Source organism: Cryptosporidium sp. chipmunk genotype I (genome assembly GCF_004936735.1).
Source record: "Cryptosporidium sp. chipmunk genotype I strain 37763 chromosome Unknown contig_10, whole genome shotgun sequence".
In the NCBI taxonomy this organism is placed as follows: domain Eukaryota; phylum Apicomplexa; class Conoidasida; order Eucoccidiorida; family Cryptosporidiidae; genus Cryptosporidium; species Cryptosporidium sp. chipmunk genotype I.
The window spans coordinates 150241-169608 of NW_027125596.1; the positions used below are offsets into that span (position 1 = coordinate 150241).

Here is a 19368-nt window from a genome sequence, read left to right on the forward strand (position 1 = left end):
AAACTAGACACCTTAACATGATTTTTTAGTTATTATTCCCCCCTGTTGCGATTTTGTCATTATTGCTCCTATATCTTATCAAAAAAAGAAGAAAAGGAAGCAAATCAACGCTGAAAAAATTTATGCAAACCACTAAAATTAGGTATCTACTCTTATTCTCTTCACATCATTATCGGTAGAAATGATTGAATTCCCCTTCATTTCGTTCCACTCAAAATTTACATCTTCATTGATAGTGTTTAAAGTAATAGTTTCGTTTCCAGTATTTTCCGATTGATATTCAGTCTCTGTTTGAATATTTACTTGAATGTTGGGCACTTTGTCTTCAAATGTGGAAATTGTGCCAGTAATATTACTTTTTACAACTAACGTCTCGGCCGTGGCATTTGCTTTAGGATCTAATTCGGGTGATTCAGTTGTACTTAAAGTTAAGGCAAAATCTCCACTGTTTGCCTGCTCGGTTACTTTAGCCAATTCGTTAACGTTTGCGCTAGGTTTTCTTTTTGTACCTCTCAAACCCACTTTTCCCTTGCTTTGGGCGAGCGACTGAGCATGTAAGTTAATAAACCGTTCTTCAAGTCCGCACATAGCTGCTATTTGCCAAAGCTGCTTTGTAGTAGCATTCCGAATATCCGCTATTTTACTTGCTTCAACTCTCTTTTCAGGGTGATTTCTCAGATAGGCTGATAACTCACTCTTCAATAATGCCCTTCCCTGATCGCCTAATCTATATTTTCTTGTATGACTGATCTTAAAAATGTCGTTTGGTTCGCCAGGTATGCACTGATCTGAACCACTATTTATTCTCTGCGAAATGCCATTTGTAAGGCTGTTCAATGAAATACGGTCTAATTGAACATTTCCCAAACTGTAATCTGGCACTCCGACATTTCCAAGTAATTTCATCGAATCACCACAAACAATACTATTATTTTTATCAAAGCCACCGTTTGCATTCAAATAATTTTTTACTCTTTCATGTGCATCCGCCAGGCTGACAATATTATTCAAGTAAGAGTTTAGTAATGAATTAAGTTTATCACTTTCTTCTGGCATTTTTATCTCTTTTTTCAATGGAAAAACTGGTTTTTTAATTTTTCTAATATCGGAATTATCAGTCCCACTAACTAAAGGATTCTGATAGATCGACCCTGGAGAGGGGCCAATTATTGGCGAGATTCTTGGCATGACACTCGGGTGAACAATTGAAGGTTGAGATCCGATTGATGATAATAGAGGTTGCTGCAACAATGGGTTGATAATTGAAGGTTGAGGATCCAATTTTATGGAATTGATATCAGACTGATTTTCCTCCTTAGACAATAAATTGTTTTGGGCACAGAACATCGATTCCATTCCAGGAAAATTGGCTATTGGTATTCCACTTACTGGAATAACATTTTGTGGAACTACTGTGTTGTTCAAGCTGTATCCTCTTGCCATGGCACTATAACAGTCTGGCAGTACAGTTTGAACGGCACCCAAAATATTATTTACTTGATATAACTGGTTCGGTAAAATCAAGGGAAAACTGGGGTTTAATTCATTGACTCCACCTATATTCATGTTTAACCCAAATCCAAGGTTTAAACCAATCCCAAGATTCTGTCCTAATGATGTACTTATTATTTGGTTGGCATTTTGAGCAGAATTTGACAATAATGACTCAATATAATTATTTGACAGACTTTTTCCTTCTATTATTGGCGACACACATGCTGTTGATGGGGCAGTTCCTGTTCTATTAAAAGGCTGCTCAATTAATGTACTTGACCCATTTTCAGTCTTCTCACTAGTATTTACTTCACTCAGCTGATTCATTTTTCGTCTTAATTGTGAGCCAGTGGTGTAATTGAGCTGTCATTCAGTTGCTAGGGAATTATATTGTAAAAATTTTGATTGAACTTGGAGGGCTACTAAATATTCAACAATAAGAATTTTTGTTCAGTTTATTTGCTTAATATCGTTGGGGTAGAAGACTAAGATTGCCTTATTTTTTGATTAATTGACTTCATTTAATATGCCAAACATATACTTTTCGCTCCGTTTCCTGCATATCAACAGTACATTAAATTAACCCCACGCTTAATTACGAGACATACATGCTTTTTTTGCAAGTATTTCCAAGTGGATTACATTTTAGTCTCCCGTCTCTGTCTCCAATCTTTTATTTCAAATTTTTTAAGTTGTAAAGATATCAAAATTATGCGAAAAGAGGCTATTTAGATTTTGCCTTTAAGTCAATGCCATCTTCTTAGTTGTATTTGTTTTAGTTTAATTCATTAATTAAAACGTTTTTATGCCGCTTTCTTTGCATTTCTTTGTACTTGGGTCTTTCATGAATTAAGGATGTTTAGCATATCGATTTTTTTCTTATCCCACCGAGTCATGTTTGAGATTGTGAGTTATCAATATTTTAAAGCTCATTTAGTTTTTTTTTTTTTTGTAATTAATTTTAATCTGGCGCAAATTATCTTAACTGCAGTGTGTGGATACTAATGTTGAATATTACGTTAATTCATAAAGAAATGAAGAAGAGACAACAATTAATAAAATATGGGGGTTTATATATCCGATGACAATTCTAGGTCTAACTATAACATTCTACCTGATTGTAAATTTAGTTTGTGCTACATAAATTTAGTTCTAAGCTCACAAAAATTCATCAAGAGAAAGGAAGAATTTGAAACTAAAGGTTTTGAGTACTTTATTAGTTTAAATAAGAAAAATTTATTATCTGAAGAGGAAGCGCAAATAGGAAGTTACCAAATATTACCTTTGAATTATTGCACACCATTTGAAAGAAATTACTGTACTATTTATTTTAACTTTTTTTCAATAAATGAATTAACCGAATTTTTAGAAAAGAACGAAATAATCGCAATCTTGAAGTTAAGCTTCGGTGTTAATGATTTTGAGGTACTGTTTAATGAAGCAATCAATTGCTTCATTAAACCAATCACAAGCATTGAAAATGAGTTATTTTTATCAAATAAAAATAACGACTTTGAACTCGGTTTTATTATTAATGTTGAATGGTATGCAAGAATTCCTAAGAAAATGATTAAAAATTTTGGCAAAAATGTCGAGGAACCTGAAAAAAATATTTCTATCTCTTCAAGTTCTCAGATTCCAAATAAAGTCCCTAGTATTACTATTGGTAATAATCCTAATGTCTATTTAATATATGAAAAAACAATTTGCAATGACCCAATTATATCACAAAATATCATGGGTTTGAAATCTAAATGGGATATGTTAAGTAAGAAATCAATTCAAAAACCACCAAATATTAAGAGTGATTTTTTTACAAGTAAAATTCAATCTTTGAACAAGATAGGTAGTTGGACTGTACGAATAAAAGATGTTATATTGACTGAAAAAGGGTTCATTCATCTTTGTGATATGTTCCCAAAATATAGACAATCAAAAAGTTTTAGGATTTTTATTCAGTACTGCATTAAGAATAAAGATGGTAAACCTGTAACAGAAATTAGAAAACATTGGAGCATTATGAGTTTTTTCAAACAAAACAGTAATTATTTTATGGACAATAGAATTCCAAGCAATCCTTATTACATCGCAAAAGCAAATATTTGTTCTAGAATTCCTGAGACTATCACCGATCATATAGACAAAAAATTCTTTTATATTAATTTTTTGAGTCCCACTTTACAGATATTTGATGAAGCAATGATTAATAAAGGAAATGTTATTTTTCATGGTGTGTTGTATCCAAGTGAGATTTCATTAACTGAGACTTCGGTAGTCAAGCTTTATTCAAAGTTAAATAAAGAAGAGTGCTTAGGATATGCCTTAGTATCATTTTCAGATATAAAAGAAAAGCTTCCTACTTGCTTAAACTCTCATTTTAAAAGCGATCGAATTGTTGAATTAAAGAATAATTATTCAAAAAAGAAACAAAGTATAGCAAATTATTTAGAAGGAATGAGCATCATTTATCTATATATATACTGGCATATTCAAGTTCGGGCAAAAAATGAAAATAAAACACCTGAAAGTGTTTTAGCTGAGCTATATTCAAAGATCTCAAATTCAAAAACTATTAAAGGAGGAACAAATATAACAGGAATGAACAAGTGTGTTGACGCATTAATGCACTCTAATACTGAATTAGCTCAGAGTTTGAAGGACTACACAGCCTGTGTTCCTGATGATCTCATATTGTTCAACAACGTTCATGAATTGAAGTATTATTTACAGTTTCCTCATCTTGAAGTATTTAAAAACTCTTTTAATGACATTTTTTCAAATGATAATTTAGAGGTTCTGAACGAGTCTGAGTTTATTTACAGATGTAATGAGTTAGGTATAAGAGAATGTACTTCAATTACTTGGAGAGAAATGATGAGGTCATTTGCAAATATTTCTTTGAAAACTTGCAAATCGTGTTTACAAGTATATAGGGCCGAAAATATATTCCTTTAATTAAAAGAAAAGAAGGTTGGGAGACAAAACAATTAACCTAAACTAGTTAAGAGTTAGTTTCAAAATTCAGTCTTCCAAAATTTGCTTTCTAGTACGTGTTGACACTAAAGTACAAATTGGCTTAATTTTTTAGCATTGTTTCTTTTTTTTCATCGTTATACATAGGGTCTCCGGAATCAATACTAGGATCCTGCTCACATATCGCACCTTCCTCTCCTAAAAACTTATAATTTAGGTCAAGTTATGTGAAATATTACTTACCCCAGTTATATTTACCTGAACCTCCTTTAACACCAGATTTGTTCCCATATGCGGAGCTCTTCGGGTTCATACTATGACGGTCTAGTCTAGTGTCTTTATCATGTTTTGGTTTTGAATGCGTCATCTCTGTAAATTCTTTAATTAATTTCGGTTGATTAAAAAAAATGGCATGCAATCCAAATAGACTTGTTAAATAGCGTAAACTAAAAATGGCGCCTAATGCAATTATTTTTTCTTTACGACGATTTAGGTTCTTAAAACGAACATCAAAAAAATAGATAATTTGAGGGAATATACATGAGAAAGAAAGTCATGTTAGTATGTTGTTAAAATAAATTAGATCTACTAATATGTCAGAGTAAAAGACGTATTGCACTTATTAGACTCATTAATTGCCATAAAAATAAGGTGAACTCTGCTTTTGTGTTTTTCACTTTCTTTATGATGTTTATCAGGGTGGCAAAGTATGATAGCCTTCCTGTATATCTTCTTTACTAGCTCTATATCTGACATTAGTTTAGAGAATTCAACAGGTTCCCACTGTGCATTTTCCCATAATACCTGCTGAAGTGAGCTTAGTAAAACGCGAATATCTTTGTACGAGCCATCGGACTTTCTGGACCATCGGCCAATTTCTTCGACTAAGTTTTCATAACCAAAGTTTTTATTCCCTTCAGAATTACTTGATTCCAAATTTTTTGATTCCAGTGTTATTTGTGAGGTAAATAATTCTTTATTATTTGCAAATTTTGTTGGTTCACTATCAATTATATTAATAAAGCCAGGACTATTATTTAAATTGTCAAATTTGTAGGGGGCAGGTGCTTGAAGCATGCTGTTTTGAATTTCAGAGTTAGTTTTATCACTAATATATTCTGTTTTATTAGGTTCGTACAGCATACAACTATTCGCACTTTTCGCTTCGTATTTTGTATTCATAGATTCTGCGTTAAGACCATAATCATCCGATGATGACAAATTAACAAAAACTAGTATTTTTAGAATTATTCTAGAGTTATATGGGGTCGCAGTGTCAAAGTCAGTCACCAAGTCGCACCAAACCCATGGATAAATACCATTGCTATCACGGCTCTTATACCTTACTATGAAGTCACAGACACAGGTTTTCGAATTGCAGCAACAAAACTTATATTTAGGAATTATTTCTTTTATTTGTTTAAGTGTAATGCTTCTAAAATTGATCTTATCTTTGCTTGGAACAAAATTTAATTGCTCTGACTCATGATATTCCCCAAATCGATTTGCATACTGGATACTATAAAATACATACTCATTATAGTTATGTTTTTTGATAGACTCTGTAGAAAGTGCACTTAAACTTTTTTTAATAAATTCCATTTTGTATATTGAACTTATACTGAATTGCTGTATTCATGACTTCTGGTATTAACACAAGATAGTCTCCATTTCAGTATTATTTTGAGGCACTCGCTTTTAGTTGTAATAATCCAATAAAATAATTACTAATTCATCAAAACAGAATTCTGAACTTAGAAATTGATTACTAAACCGTCTTTAAATAGGCGCAAAGACGGCGTAGAAACAGCAAACATGTGCATTAATGACATTCAAATTTTCAAAACTATGCAAAACAATACAAATTCAAAAGTAAAACCTTCGCTAAGCATCTAAGAAACAATAGTGAATGTACTCCATGCACAATACAACCTTGCATTTGAATTGATAAGTAATACTTAGTATTTACACCTAAGGGCTATTAAAAAATTAAAATACATCAGCTTCGTAGTATCATTGATCTTTAGCTGGCCTAGCAACCAATCGAAGTAATTTAGCAACAATTATATTTCAAGAAAAACAAAAATTAGCCGCCAATTAACATCGAACAATTCATCTAAGCGTAATACAGCCCATCTGAAAATAAAAGGTAAAACCTTCCTGTATTCCTTAAATAATATAAAGTTAAAAATGATATTCTTCATTATTATTAAAATGGGGCGAATAAAATATCAACAAATAATTAAGAATATTGCAATTAAATTATCCGTAAATTCTTACAGATTTTCCCATTGTACTCTTTACCGTTAAACTCTTAATATTGTGCCAGTTCTTTTTCAATAGTGAGACCAAGAAGTTAATTGCCAAAGTGAGGTTTTGTCTGATTTCTTCCTCTGTCATATTAACGTTTCCAATTGCCACGCCAAGGCATAGTACCTTCTTTAATTGGAACTTAATACTTGCCTTTAGTTCACTAGCCTTTTCGTCAATTTTGTCACTTGGAGTAATAACAGTCGGGAATTTACCTGCCTTATTTAATCCAGGGCCTAGCAGACGTGGTATCTGTGGCAATAATACCTGAGATGCCAAAAATAAATCGTACTTCTTGCACAATTTCTTGACAACCTTCTTGTTCTTGTTGATCTTCTTCATCTCCTCAATGTCCATTACATCGAAGCCCAATTTCTGCGCCCTTTCACAATCAGCAGCATCTCCCATTACACAAACACGAGCATTCGGCCTTGGAACATTAGGTAAACGCACTGTGCCGGCAAAACGTTTGTCTCTTTGAGTATCATAATCTTTCAACCCAATTTGTAATTCAACAGTCTCAACAAACTTCCTTTGCTTAGTCTTTGAGCCTTCCAAAATCTCAGCAATTGCACGACGAATAGTTTCACTACTAATTTTTCCACTCATTGTTGACCGGTATATATTAATTATAGATTTAACGATATAACTATCTCAAAATCCGATGGAGACGATTTAGAAGATTGATTTAAAGTTTATTGGAAATTTACAATTTAGTTGATCCAGTCAATTGTAGTAAGACAGAATTATCATTACGTTCGTATTTAACTAAATAATTTATTGAAATATACTTGGCTATTAATGATTCAGTTATATTTGATTAATTATATAAATAAATAAGCAAATAAATATTTTTTCCAAAACGTTATGTCTTTAGTGCCCGGTATTTATTAATGCCTATACTGCATTTATTGATGAAAATGAAAAATAAAAAATTTTTACGTCTCAAAGAAACTTGCCGCTATTTTACAAAAAATTTAGATAATTGCATGGAGTTGCCACCTAAAGTCATTAAGAGCTCATACAATTACAAATGAGTTCAGAAATTCCCATTAGAATATAGAAATATTATAAGTAATTATAAACTACCGAGCAATATTCTCAAAACAATATATTTTTTTTGTTGCTATCGTCTCAGATTCTCACCATTCAATGTCTCAGAGCCGTGTGTCTGAACAAAAATATTTAAAGAAAAACGTTGCTTTGAGAAAAGATGCAACTAAAAATAATAATATTCTTAATAGGAAGCCGGGTGCAGCTGTAAAAAAACTTGATTCATTCAAATTTGACGACAGTAAATATGATGTTTTTGGAAGAGTAAGTAAACATATTTTCAAGTTTCAGAAAATGAATGAAATAAGAGATTCCGTGGTTAATGGAAATGAAAAAAAAGACTTGGAGCATGAAGACATCATTGACTCGGAGAAATATGAACTAAAAAACACTAGCCCTTTATCCGAGTCCGAGGTTATTAAAGAAATGTTTGGAATTGATCGGTTCGAAACATCAAAAAACAAGAACCACTCTACATCCAGTCTTTCTTACTTTAATATTAAATCAAAAAGGAAGTACAGACAATATATGAATAGACCGGGTGGTTTTAATAGGCCCCTTTCTCCTACTCAGTAATAATATAAATAATTAGTCTACTTTCGTTCCTTATGTTTGTATAACAATATTGCTTGCTTCAACATTCGGGTAAATTTTTAAAATGAATTCCGCAATTGTAACGTCAAAATCACCTTGTACGTCTATATGATCAGGTTTCCCACCGGTTCCCTTAACTACTGAAGCACCACAAGAAAACTGTTTCGCAAATTTCTTTGCCGCTTCGTTGAGATGAATATCGAATAGTTCCAGCCCATTAACTACTGTTACATTCTTTCTCCTAGCTCTGCTCTCTACTTTAATCGTGATTATATTCTGTTTGGTCTTCTTTTTCTTTGTTGAATTCAATTCTTCATGTTTCTTTTGAGCAATTTCTTGAGATATTTGAGCTTCATCAATCTTGAGTGATGAATTTAATTGGGAATCCAATTCATTCGTTTTTGATACTTCATTACGTTCTTCTATTCTTTTTTTTATGCATTGGGCATACTCACAGTAATCAGTAGGTAGTCCGCAGTTTTTACAGTAGTCAACTTTATGTATTTCTTTGATAACTTCTCTTAACTTCATTTTTATGGTTCATCAAAAGCAACTTTGAAATTAATGAGCGGTTAAAAAAAAAAAATTCAAGTCAGGCAATATTAAAGAAAATATTACATACGACTAAAATATTACAGAATTCTGACCAACTATTCAATTTAAATAAAAACTGTATTATATTATTTTATTATTCAAATATAAATTTATAAAGATCATAAATACATTTAAAATAAGTATACAAAGATGCTTTATCAGTAACGAACAATGTATAATAGGCAGAAAGTAGTTAAATTTGAACGAAATATTTCAAGTAGTTACATTATTGTATTCTTATAATACTTTTTTTCAAATCTTTAGCGGCCCATTGTGTGTATTATTTTAAAACTGCAAGCGCCAATAAAAATGGATTTGATGGGCCAATGAATAATTAGATTATTTCCAGGAAACGAGAAAATTTTCGAACTAAAAAAAATGAAGCAGTTCGATGCATTTTCTAAGCCAATATCTGAATTCCGTATCAAAACTGCATTTGGAGGATACTTAACAATATTGAGCATAATTGCTATGATAATACTGTTTTATTCTGAATTAAAGTATTACTTAACTATAACTAGAAAGGACGAAGTTACTGTTGATCATTTTTCCTCTAATAGAAACATTAACCTTAGAATGCAGCTGGAATTTCCAAAACTCCCATGTGATATTTTGGGAGTACGTCTAATTAATCTTCAGGAAAACAGAGAGATATATCTACCAGATGGAGGAGTGGAATACATTAGGGTCGGTTCAAAAGAAAGGAATATAAATAGTTCTTCTGAATGCGGTCCTTGCTATGATGCATCAACAAATAATGACTTAGGACCGGTTAAATGTTGTAATACATGCAAAGATGTTTTTAATGAATACGACAAACAAGGAATTAAATTGCCTCATATTATAAATTTTAAACAATGTGGTTATGATAAATCGAAGAGGATTTCAAATGCATTGTCTTCTAATTTAAATTCAGAAGGGTGCAGAATTAAAGTAAATGGATACATCCCTAAAGTTAAGGGTAAAATTGAGATTTCTCACAAAAGATGGGTTAAATTTAAGGAAATGACGGATCTTGAGATGGCAGAAAGCCACTTATTTAACTTCTCATACAAAATAAATTATCTAGATTTTGGTGAAGAGTTACCTGGAATTCCAAACAAATGGAAAAATCAGGAATATATTCAAACTTCGAGGTTCGGGAAACTGGGATATTCACAGGACTTGGTCTTTGATGACGCTTATATTGATTTTGATATGCATTGCATACCTACACAATATAATACTATAAATAACAAATCAATTAACTCGCACCAATTTTCAGTCAGAAGTCAATATAAAAAAGTTCTTGTTTCCTCAGATAATGGCAAATTTATTCCAGAAACTTCAATACCCGGAATTCACATAAATTATGATTTTACTCCATTTCTTGTAAAAATGACTGAAAGCCGTAGATCATTTTTGTCGTTCGTTACAGAGTGTTGTGCCATAATTGGGGGAATTTTTGCATTTTCTGGAATGATTGACATATTCTTCTTTAAATTTTTATCTAGTATTAACAAGTATAGACAAAAAAACAATACATCGTTTATTCAAAATTTTTAATATTTGTAGAGGGTTTAAATAGTTAGAAGCATTCACTAATTATGAATTTCATACTTTTATTTAAGCATTATCATTAAAAATAAAATTAGTGCAATGATGCCAATTATCATTGCAATGATGAATCCTTTCTTTGCAGAGCTCCAAATAGATGAAGTTGCAGATGAAATAGCTTCTCCAATTCCCTTCCAATCGACGTAGGTTCTGTTTTCTGTAACATCTTCCAAGACCGGGTCAATGTTTGGAGGTTCTCTTCCTTTTCCTACTGGGTTCGAGTCCGATATTTTTCCTGGGACAATAGATATCTCGATTTCCACTTGCCCTTGGGGTGAATTCTGCTCTGTTGGATGTGAAAACCCAAACCAAGTTTTGGGAATTTTTGTAATTTGAGAAGAATGCTTTTTTGCTCTTCCAAAGTCATTGCTTAAGTCTATCGAACACTCACCAATGTTATCACTTTGAATTAAACCATATGACCAAAGTTGAAGTTTAAGGATTGGATATTGAGTTGGTATCTTAATATCAAAAACAAACCTCCAGTTAAAAATTCCGGTCCCATCCTTAGAATTATAATGAGTCTCTGTAGATTGAGTGTCAGAATTAGATTCATCTAAACTATATATGCCACTTACATACAATGAGATTGTAGTATTCGGTTCTATTGGAACGTGCCTTACACGCCAAATTACAATTCTAAGCTGGTAACTTTGAGGATCGACTGAAGCCAGTTCAGTAATCGGTGTAGCTTTTGCAACTTGTTCTGACATTATTTCATACCAAGCCCTCAAAGTTCCATGAGATACAAAACTATTTTCTACTCTGAGAGTTCTCATTTCTATAGGGGTTGAATCGCTTTCCAACATTGATTGAATTTTCGGATGAAACCAGCGGTCTTCGATATCAATAAAAGTGCTACCAATTGTTTCCTCAGACATTGTTCCTGTTCCAATTAAAGAAACTCTTACTAATGCATTGTGAGGAAGAATACAACCTATTTCATAAACCTGATTAAACTCGGGTTTGTAGCCTTGATGTCTAACAAATCCCGTATCTTTGATATTATTTGGATAAACACTCTTTTTTTTTTTTCCACTTCCATCAACCATTATACCATCTCCATTACTTTCTCTTGAACGAATAAATATATATACAGATGGGTTTAAATCTCCGCTTGGTGGAAGAAGGCCTCTTGCAGAAAGTATGTAACACCTTGCAACAATAGGCTTTATGTTATTGTATTGATTTGCAATCCACATTCTATTATCTGAAAACGTCTGGAGAACCTCTTCTTGTTCTTTTGTATCGACTATAATGTTAGTATCACTGTCTGGCTGCTGTATAATGCACAATGTATATTTTATATATCCAACGATATAGTATAATCCTTTTTCGTTTATCGATACAATTGGAAGTGTCTGATAAGGTAATTCTGCAGGATCCAGATCTTGCTCTAATTCATACGGGATTTCAAATCTTTGTTCAGTTTCATCTTCTTCAGAAAAAATTTTTAAATCAAAGTTCAACAGCCTCGCATCAAAACCAAAAAGAGTCCCTACTTCTTTTAGCTTTAAAGCAAGATTTGCTTGATCGTCCTCTTTCGAATTAAAATTCACGTCAATATAAATACTTTCATCTTTTTTTTCCTGAGTTTTCATTAGATCAATTGCAGGGTAGAAAAAAGAATTTGATGCTTCTGCATCGTATGCAGGGCTTGATTTCGAGACGATATTTGTAGGTGCGGATATTGATTTCATTGTATTAAGAACTCTTTGATCATTTCCAGAAGAATCATCTTCATCTTCTTCTTGATCAGCCTCAGTAATGTTTACCTGATTGTTGTTTTCGCATTCAATTGATCCGTTAATTAATTCGTCCAAAGTAGTTAAATGAAAAAATTCCTTATTTAACTTTCTTGAATTTTCGTCATACCATGGTATTTCTGAGTTAAAATAAAGTATCGCAAACCCTGAAGATATGCTGGATTCACCTGAATATCCGGATACTTTTTCATTAACAGTAATTTCAAAATAAGACTGGAACACATCTCTTTTAGGTAGTTCAGCAGTAATCGCAAAATCATGTAAATAGTTCCAGTTGCCCTCATCACCACAATTTGGAGACGGGGTTGAATCGTGCCAAAGAGGTGCGTTGGATTCTTCAACCTCACGACCATAGGACACGGATACTGTTGGACTATTAAGGGATTTGAACATACGAACTCCTATTACAAATAATCGGACGTCAGCAGTGAATGTTGTTGGTCGAATATCATCATAGAATGGATATTGTTTAGCTTCATCAACAGATATCAACTCGAAAGAACACAATATTCTCGCGTTTGTATCCTCTTGTGGATTTTTTGTATCTGAAGGTTTAAGATGAAGCCATAAAGGCAAAGATTTCCACACTTTGGGAATCTGTGTAAGTTTATAATTTGTAAATCCTATTCTATAATCAGAACTTAAATACCCATGGCTCTGACTAAAAACTTCAATCAAAATATCTGAACCTAATGATAAATTACTTGGTAATGAAATCTGAACTTCATAAGCCTCGTACCACTGTGGGACAATAGAGGATTCTATTGGGCGAGACTGAATAGTTTGATCACCAATTGATACTTTAACATATGGGTTTGGCAATGATGACCCAACTCCTCTCAAGTTCATTCCTTCGTAGATGAACGACCTAAAATAATAACTTTGAAGTGAATAAACCAATCTATCGGGGCGTTCTGATGCTGTATTTGCAGGAAGAATTACTATGCTTGCAAGTACATTGAATGTATATCCTGTATTTGTGTCGTAGATTGGCTTTAGTGTATACCAATTCGGGTTTCCGTTAGTATCGTTAGACACTTCAGAAAGTAAAACCCTAGTAAATGATGTTCTTGTAAATGAAGCTGAAGACCAAAATGTTGCTCCTGAACCAGTTTGAGAATAAATAAATAAGTCCCAAGGATCTTGTCCATCCGATAAGTAAAAATATGTTTCATCAATCCTTCCTGTTTGTTCATCAAATATAATTGATTCACCGCTCTGTGGCATCGCAATAGTTGTCGCAGAGTGAGGCCCAATACAAAATTCTAAAATAATTTCACCATCAAATGACGGTCTAGATGAAACCTCATAAATATCTATCCAAAGTAAATAGCGTGTCATTGGTGGTTCATTTGAAAGTGGTATAGATTGTATTGACTTTATTGAGCAGGCCTGCGTTTTTTGTGAGCTTGCAGAAATTAACAACCTACCAGCATAAGAACTAGGAACATAAGATGTTACTGAAGAATTTGTAGATGAAAAAAGCTCTGCTGCTCCACCATATGGTGGTTGGGTCCAATATAGATTCACCCAAGATATAGGGAAAGGCTCTTTAAAAATATTAAAAACATCTAATTTAAATTTCCCTATCAAAGTTGGCTTGGACTCACCATTCCATAATTCAAACAATAAATTCGAGTCTGAGCATGGAAGATATGCAGGTAAACTAATAGATGATTTCCAAATTGGATTGGATTCATTCTTGATACAAACAGTTGAAACTTTTGAAATTCCATGTCTTACGGTCACAAAAGGTTCCAAGGTATTATACATGCCTACAATTGGAGCTATATCCTGACCTTTAAAGATGCATACATTAAGGTTGTATTGGGTCAAATTTATTTCTGGTGAAGCTGAAATTCTCGTACCTTGGTCACCATCATTACTTAGAATATTGCTGTTGTCATCAACTGCGGGGATTGAATCACCTGGTGCAAAAATCCCAACAGTAATAAGTGCAAAACCCATAATTTCAGAAGGTTTATCTCCTAATATCAATGGCACCCAATTTCTGTAAATCCAATGCTGCGATTTACTATATACATAGTTAAAACTAAGAACATATGAACCTATAGGAGCACTAGAAAGGACATACGCATGCATAACATTAATTTCAATAATAGAGCATTCAAAGTCACATTTGTTGAGAGTCTCTGTAAAATTATATGATGCTTGGATTAATGCCGAGGAAACACCCGTTTGTTTGGTAGTTGTTTTTATTTGATCACATACTTTGATCTCAATATACGGACTAGGCGTTATATTACTTGTTCCATCATTGAATTTCAAGTCCCTTAATTCATGAATATCAATACGTATACTATATTCAGTAGTTGGTTGTAACATAAATCTTATTTCATATTATTTCCGAATGAATTATTTCAGCTCAGCCCACAATTAGTTTGGATGTGGCGCAAAAAGGTTAAGTGAATTTATACTGTAATGGAATTAAACTGATCTTTTTTTGGCAATATAGACTTTGTGGAATATTCTAATGTGTATGGGAACAAATAGTGTTTTCCCAAAAGTGAAAGATATAGGCGAATGGCAGAGATTATGTTCATCATATAGTTTTCATAATCAAGAAGATTATAAGTTGGAATGGTGGTTAGGTGTCATCGAAAAATTATGCGATAAAAATAAATCCTTGTTTATTGAAATGAGTTCTCTCAAAGCAGTTGTTCAGGAAGAGTTTAAATACTGGCCAATTGAAGTTCTTTGCTTACCCAATATTTTTAAAGGATTGATAAAAAGAAAAAAATTGTTGAATTTGAATTATATAAATAAGTACATGATAAGGATATGGGAGAGTGCTATTGAAGTAGAAAAAAGGCAATCTAGCTCAAAAGTTTCAAGAATTGGATTTTCTTGGGTTCTCTCATTAATCGGAAGTTTTTTTAGTGATAAATACATATTAGAAATCGATGAAAACACTTTAGAATCAGATGCATTTGTATGCATCCCTTTATTAGATAAGTTATCAAACAAATTAGTTAACGATATAAATAGAGGACTGTTAGGTACTATTTCAAAAGCAATTGGAATGGACGAACTTCTTATTTTAAATAGTAAATTCAAAGATTATTTAATTCAAAACTTTGAATTATGCGAAACTGCTAAAAGTGTATTGGATGATATTATAATTTGGTATTTTATTACTTATTCACCCGGAGAATGGATATTGAAACCATTTGTTGTTAATAAAGGGAACAATATTTATGTTAATGCTATTAAATTTAGCAGGTCTTGCTCTTCATTAGCTAAAAAAGAAATTGAAATATATGATACAGATGTTGCGGATATTATACTTAAAATTACCGAAGAGGACTTACAAAAATCATTAACAAATTTAGAGGAGAAATTTTTATTCCATGATTCGAAGTGCAAAGAATATGCCTTATGCGACCAAAAGCAATTGGCAATAAATCATCTAAAGCAAAGACATCAAATTGAAAAAGCATTAAATGATATTAATGAGCAACTCCTCGTATTAGGTCAATCAAAAGTTACTTTAGATACTTCCAATGCGAGGATTTCTCTATTAAATGCACTTGAAACTTCTACCAATATAACCAAGAATATTTTCAATGAAAGTGAAATTTTGAAAAAATTGGAAAACATCAATATATTAAGAGAAGAAGTTGAGGTTACCCAAGAATCCATAAATTCAATGATAAATTCATGTTTCAAAGAGGTTTCAAAAAATAGCGAGTCAGCATCTGATAATTTAGAGAAGGAATTGGATGAAATTTTACATAGATCCAGCATTTCTATTCCTACAATTGAATCAAATGGTAAATTTGAAGAGACAAACAGTGAATTCGAAAAAGAAAAGTACCAACTGACTAACACAGTCTGACATCCAACCTTTATACCTAAGTCATCTCCACCAAGCAAACACCCATCTATATCGAAATCTCTACATCAAAATCCGGAGGCACAAAGAATTAAATGTATTTTCACCAAAACTATACTTAGTAGTAAAACGCTAACAATCTAGGATGTTCAAACAGTTTAAAGCTTATCTAAGTAATTATCAAGAGCTGGAATTTCTTCCTTGATATTCTTTCTTCTTCTAATCGCCTTCACAAGCTCTTCTGTCTTGCTTCCTTTCTCGAGTGGGTCGCCGTTAATCAACTCCCAGTGATCAAATACACATTGTGGGAACGCTTTGCCGGATGTTGCAGCGCGGAGAACAGTAGTAAATTTGAAAGAGTCAGCAACTGGTAAGTATGCCTTGATTTCAACTTGAGGTGTGCCAGACTTAGGTTCTTCATGGAATACGTGGCCTCTTCTTTGATTAAGTGTGGCATAAATTCCACCAACTACTTCCTGTGGAGCAGAAATCTCGACCAAGAACATAGGCTCCAACAATCTAGGTGAGGCAGTTAGTGCAGCTGCGTACATTACACGGCGGCAAGTTGGAGTAATTTGCCCTGCTCCACGATGGATTGCATCAGCGTGTAATGTTACATCGAGTAAATTGAAGCGAATGCCTCTCATGTCTTCTTCACATAAAATTCCCTCTTTAGTTGCCCATTGGAATGCGGAGTTGCAGTGATCCTTAATTTCAGACAAGTATTGGATACCAGTAGTTACGTCAACCATAATATTTGGGCCGGTCGTCTCAGGACCGAAACACCAGATCTTCATAGCAGCGTTTTTGTCGAACCCATACTTATCATGTAAGAGGTTTGATCTTTCCTTAGGGTCATCCCTTGGTGATACTTTTCCCTCTTCAATATCATCAGTCAGCCCATCAGGTAAAGGCTCTGCAGTCATGTACAATCTATTATGTTTGTTTGGAGATTTAGACAAACATGTTTGGTTTGATAAATTAACTACAGTTTCCCTGTAAGAGACAATCGGGTCAGATGCCACAATTTCAATCTGTGCATATTCCTGTTGGAGATCTTGTAAGCAAATTTCTACATGTAACTCACCACACCCTGCGATAATATGTTCGCCTGTCTCCTCTTTGCTACATACAACTAACGGATCAGACTTAGACAACTTCTTAAGACCTTCAACAAGTTTTGGCAGTTCTTTGTTGTCCTTCGGTCGTACCGCAACACGAACGACAGGCGATACGGAGTACTTCATGGATGCGATATTATGCGCAGTTTCAGAGGTTGTAATAGTACCAGATTTAAGTAAATATTGATCAATTCCGACCAAACCAACTGTGTTACCTGCAGGTACATCTGGAATTTGCTCAACATAGCGTCCCATCATAAGAACTGTACGTTGGATATTCTTAATGTTCAAGTCCTCCTTTCCACCAGGAACATATCTTGGGCCTTGAATGCGAACCTTTTGGCCAGTTGCAACTGTACCAGAGAAAACACGTCCAAATGCATAAAATCGTCCTTTGTCACTAGTGGGAACCATTTTTGAAACAAACATACACAAGGGAGCATCTGGGTCGCAATCTCTAATGCCTTTTGCAGTTTCATCGTCTTGAGGACCCTCATACAAGTTTTCAACGCGGTACTTTTGTGCTGCAGCAGGTGATGGCAGATGAGTGACAATCATTTCTAATAAAGTATCGCCGGCACTTAACCACAACTGCATAACTTTCTTTAATAAAGGCTTGTCTACCAGAGCTTTGTCGTCACCTTTGAGTTCCACACCCAAATTGACCAGCATCTTCTCGTATTTAGCCTTATCACCATTCATGATCGAAGAAAACAGTTGGCATATTGGCTCCATAATAAATTGACAGAATGCCCTCTTGCTTCCTGGTTCTTGAGTCTTTGTAAACTTCTTTGTCTCTGCGTTAAAGAAGTTGTCCCCCCACAATCTTTGCATCATTTTTGATTTTTCAACACCGAATTTTTTAGCATAGATGCGAGCAAACTTTTCGATAGTAAACGCCCATCCATGAAGTCCAGAACCAAATGAAACAGTACCTTTTTCTGGGAATACTTGAACGTCACCCATCAATTCATCAGAATAGGTAGAAATGATAACATTGACGTTTTCAATAACGCGGGTGAAGTTTTGGTATATATCTTCAGCCTCCCATTGCAACTCTAGTAGAGCTCTATCTACCTTGTTTACATGAAGTACAGGTCTAATTCTTTCATTTAATGCTTGTCTAAGGACGGTTTCAGTTTGGATACATACACCATCTACCGCATCAACAACAACAAGCGCACCATCTGTTACACGAAGAGCTGCAGTAACCTCCGAAGAGAAGTCTACGTGCCCCGGTGAATCAATTAAGTTGATTAAGAAAGGCTGTCTGCCTTTACCATCTTCTAAATCATGTTCGAAGAAAAGTGAAATTCCAGTTGACTTGATAGTAATGCAACGTTCTTGTTCATCGGCACGAGTATCGGTGAAACGTGCATCTCCTGCTGCCTTTGAAGCAATAATACCTGCTTTGCATACAAGAGAATCAGTCAATGTTGATTTGCCATGATCAACGTGAGCAATTACAGACATATTACGGATGTTATGGGGCTTACCCATAATCTCACGAATTTGCTCAACAGTAAAATTAACCATTTTAACTTCCCTTTATTACTTGTGAAACAATTATTTAGCGGCGATGAAGTTCTCGACAATATGAAGAGAAATTTAACTCTGAACTCAAGATCGCAATCTTTAATTTGGCAGAGACAATCAACTAGACATTATAAAGTGCGCCAGTTATTTGATTATAATATGTCTTATAAATTAATTAAGAGATAGCTATATATTTATTTATTTATGTTAATATACCTATTTATAAATACATTTAAAATATACTTATAATCATTCAAATTACATAAATTAATAGTAGGCTAGGTTTTACCTGCAAGACAAAAAAAGAGGCGCTAAAAAGTTTCACATTTTAGTTAAAATCTTCACATCCTCAAATTGTCACTGATGTTGACTAATATGAATGCTTTCCAGTATGATCTACACAACTAATCTATTTAAAGAATTAGGATAATAATTCTTTTATATTTTTGGCTTAATTTCCCCCACAAACTTTTGT

General features: G+C 33.4%; 10 protein-coding genes across 10 annotated transcripts; 4 read left to right on the forward strand and 6 right to left on the reverse strand.

The window, feature by feature from the left end:
* Positions 1-138: 138 nt before the first annotated feature.
* ELE39_000341 (uncharacterized protein) lies at positions 139-1821 on the reverse strand (the record flags this gene model as incomplete). Its single annotated transcript, XM_067343365.1, has 1 exon — positions 139-1821. One exon carries the CDS (start codon positions 1819-1821, stop codon positions 139-141), a length of 1683 nt encoding a protein of 560 aa, XP_067201299.1.
* Positions 1822-2556: 735 nt separating this feature from the next.
* Positions 2557-4449, forward strand: ELE39_000343 (uncharacterized protein; the record flags this gene model as incomplete). The annotated part of the gene is made up of 1 exon (XM_067343367.1): positions 2557-4449. The coding sequence occupies one exon, from the start codon at positions 2557-2559 to the stop codon at positions 4447-4449; it is 1893 nt and encodes a 630-aa protein (XP_067201301.1).
* A 606-nt stretch (positions 4450-5055) lies between these two features.
* On the reverse strand, positions 5056-6069 carry ELE39_000344 (uncharacterized protein; the record flags this gene model as incomplete). Its single annotated transcript, XM_067343368.1, has 1 exon — positions 5056-6069. The coding sequence occupies one exon, from the start codon at positions 6067-6069 to the stop codon at positions 5056-5058; it is 1014 nt and encodes a 337-aa protein (XP_067201302.1).
* Positions 6070-6729: 660 nt separating this feature from the next.
* On the reverse strand, positions 6730-7386 carry ELE39_000345 (ribosomal RPL10A; the record flags this gene model as incomplete). The annotated part of the gene is made up of 1 exon (XM_067343369.1): positions 6730-7386. One exon carries the CDS (start codon positions 7384-7386, stop codon positions 6730-6732), a length of 657 nt encoding a protein of 218 aa, XP_067201303.1.
* A 543-nt stretch (positions 7387-7929) lies between these two features.
* On the forward strand, positions 7930-8406 carry ELE39_000346 (apicomplexan conserved motif; the record flags this gene model as incomplete). The annotated part of the gene is made up of 1 exon (XM_067343370.1): positions 7930-8406. The coding sequence occupies one exon, from the start codon at positions 7930-7932 to the stop codon at positions 8404-8406; it is 477 nt and encodes a 158-aa protein (XP_067201304.1).
* A 30-nt stretch (positions 8407-8436) lies between these two features.
* ELE39_000347 (translation initiation factor SUI1 family) lies at positions 8437-8955 on the reverse strand (the record flags this gene model as incomplete). The annotated part of the gene is made up of 1 exon (XM_067343371.1): positions 8437-8955. One exon carries the CDS (start codon positions 8953-8955, stop codon positions 8437-8439), a length of 519 nt encoding a protein of 172 aa, XP_067201305.1.
* Positions 8956-9396: 441 nt separating this feature from the next.
* ELE39_000348 (ERV42 like membrane associated involved in vesicular transport) lies at positions 9397-10563 on the forward strand (the record flags this gene model as incomplete). The annotated part of the gene is made up of 1 exon (XM_067343372.1): positions 9397-10563. One exon carries the CDS (start codon positions 9397-9399, stop codon positions 10561-10563), a length of 1167 nt encoding a protein of 388 aa, XP_067201306.1.
* Positions 10564-10619: 56 nt separating this feature from the next.
* On the reverse strand, positions 10620-14726 carry ELE39_000349 (ferlin-like type II membrane associated with 5 C3 domains; the record flags this gene model as incomplete). The annotated part of the gene is made up of 1 exon (XM_067343373.1): positions 10620-14726. The coding sequence occupies one exon, from the start codon at positions 14724-14726 to the stop codon at positions 10620-10622; it is 4107 nt and encodes a 1368-aa protein (XP_067201307.1).
* Positions 14727-14874: 148 nt separating this feature from the next.
* On the forward strand, positions 14875-16239 carry ELE39_000350 (Vps60p Vps20p like involved in vacuolar sorting; the record flags this gene model as incomplete). The annotated part of the gene is made up of 1 exon (XM_067343374.1): positions 14875-16239. One exon carries the CDS (start codon positions 14875-14877, stop codon positions 16237-16239), a length of 1365 nt encoding a protein of 454 aa, XP_067201308.1.
* A 155-nt stretch (positions 16240-16394) lies between these two features.
* Positions 16395-18893, reverse strand: ELE39_000351 (elongation factor 2; the record flags this gene model as incomplete). The annotated part of the gene is made up of 1 exon (XM_067343375.1): positions 16395-18893. One exon carries the CDS (start codon positions 18891-18893, stop codon positions 16395-16397), a length of 2499 nt encoding a protein of 832 aa, XP_067201309.1.
* Positions 18894-19368: the final 475 nt, after the last annotated feature.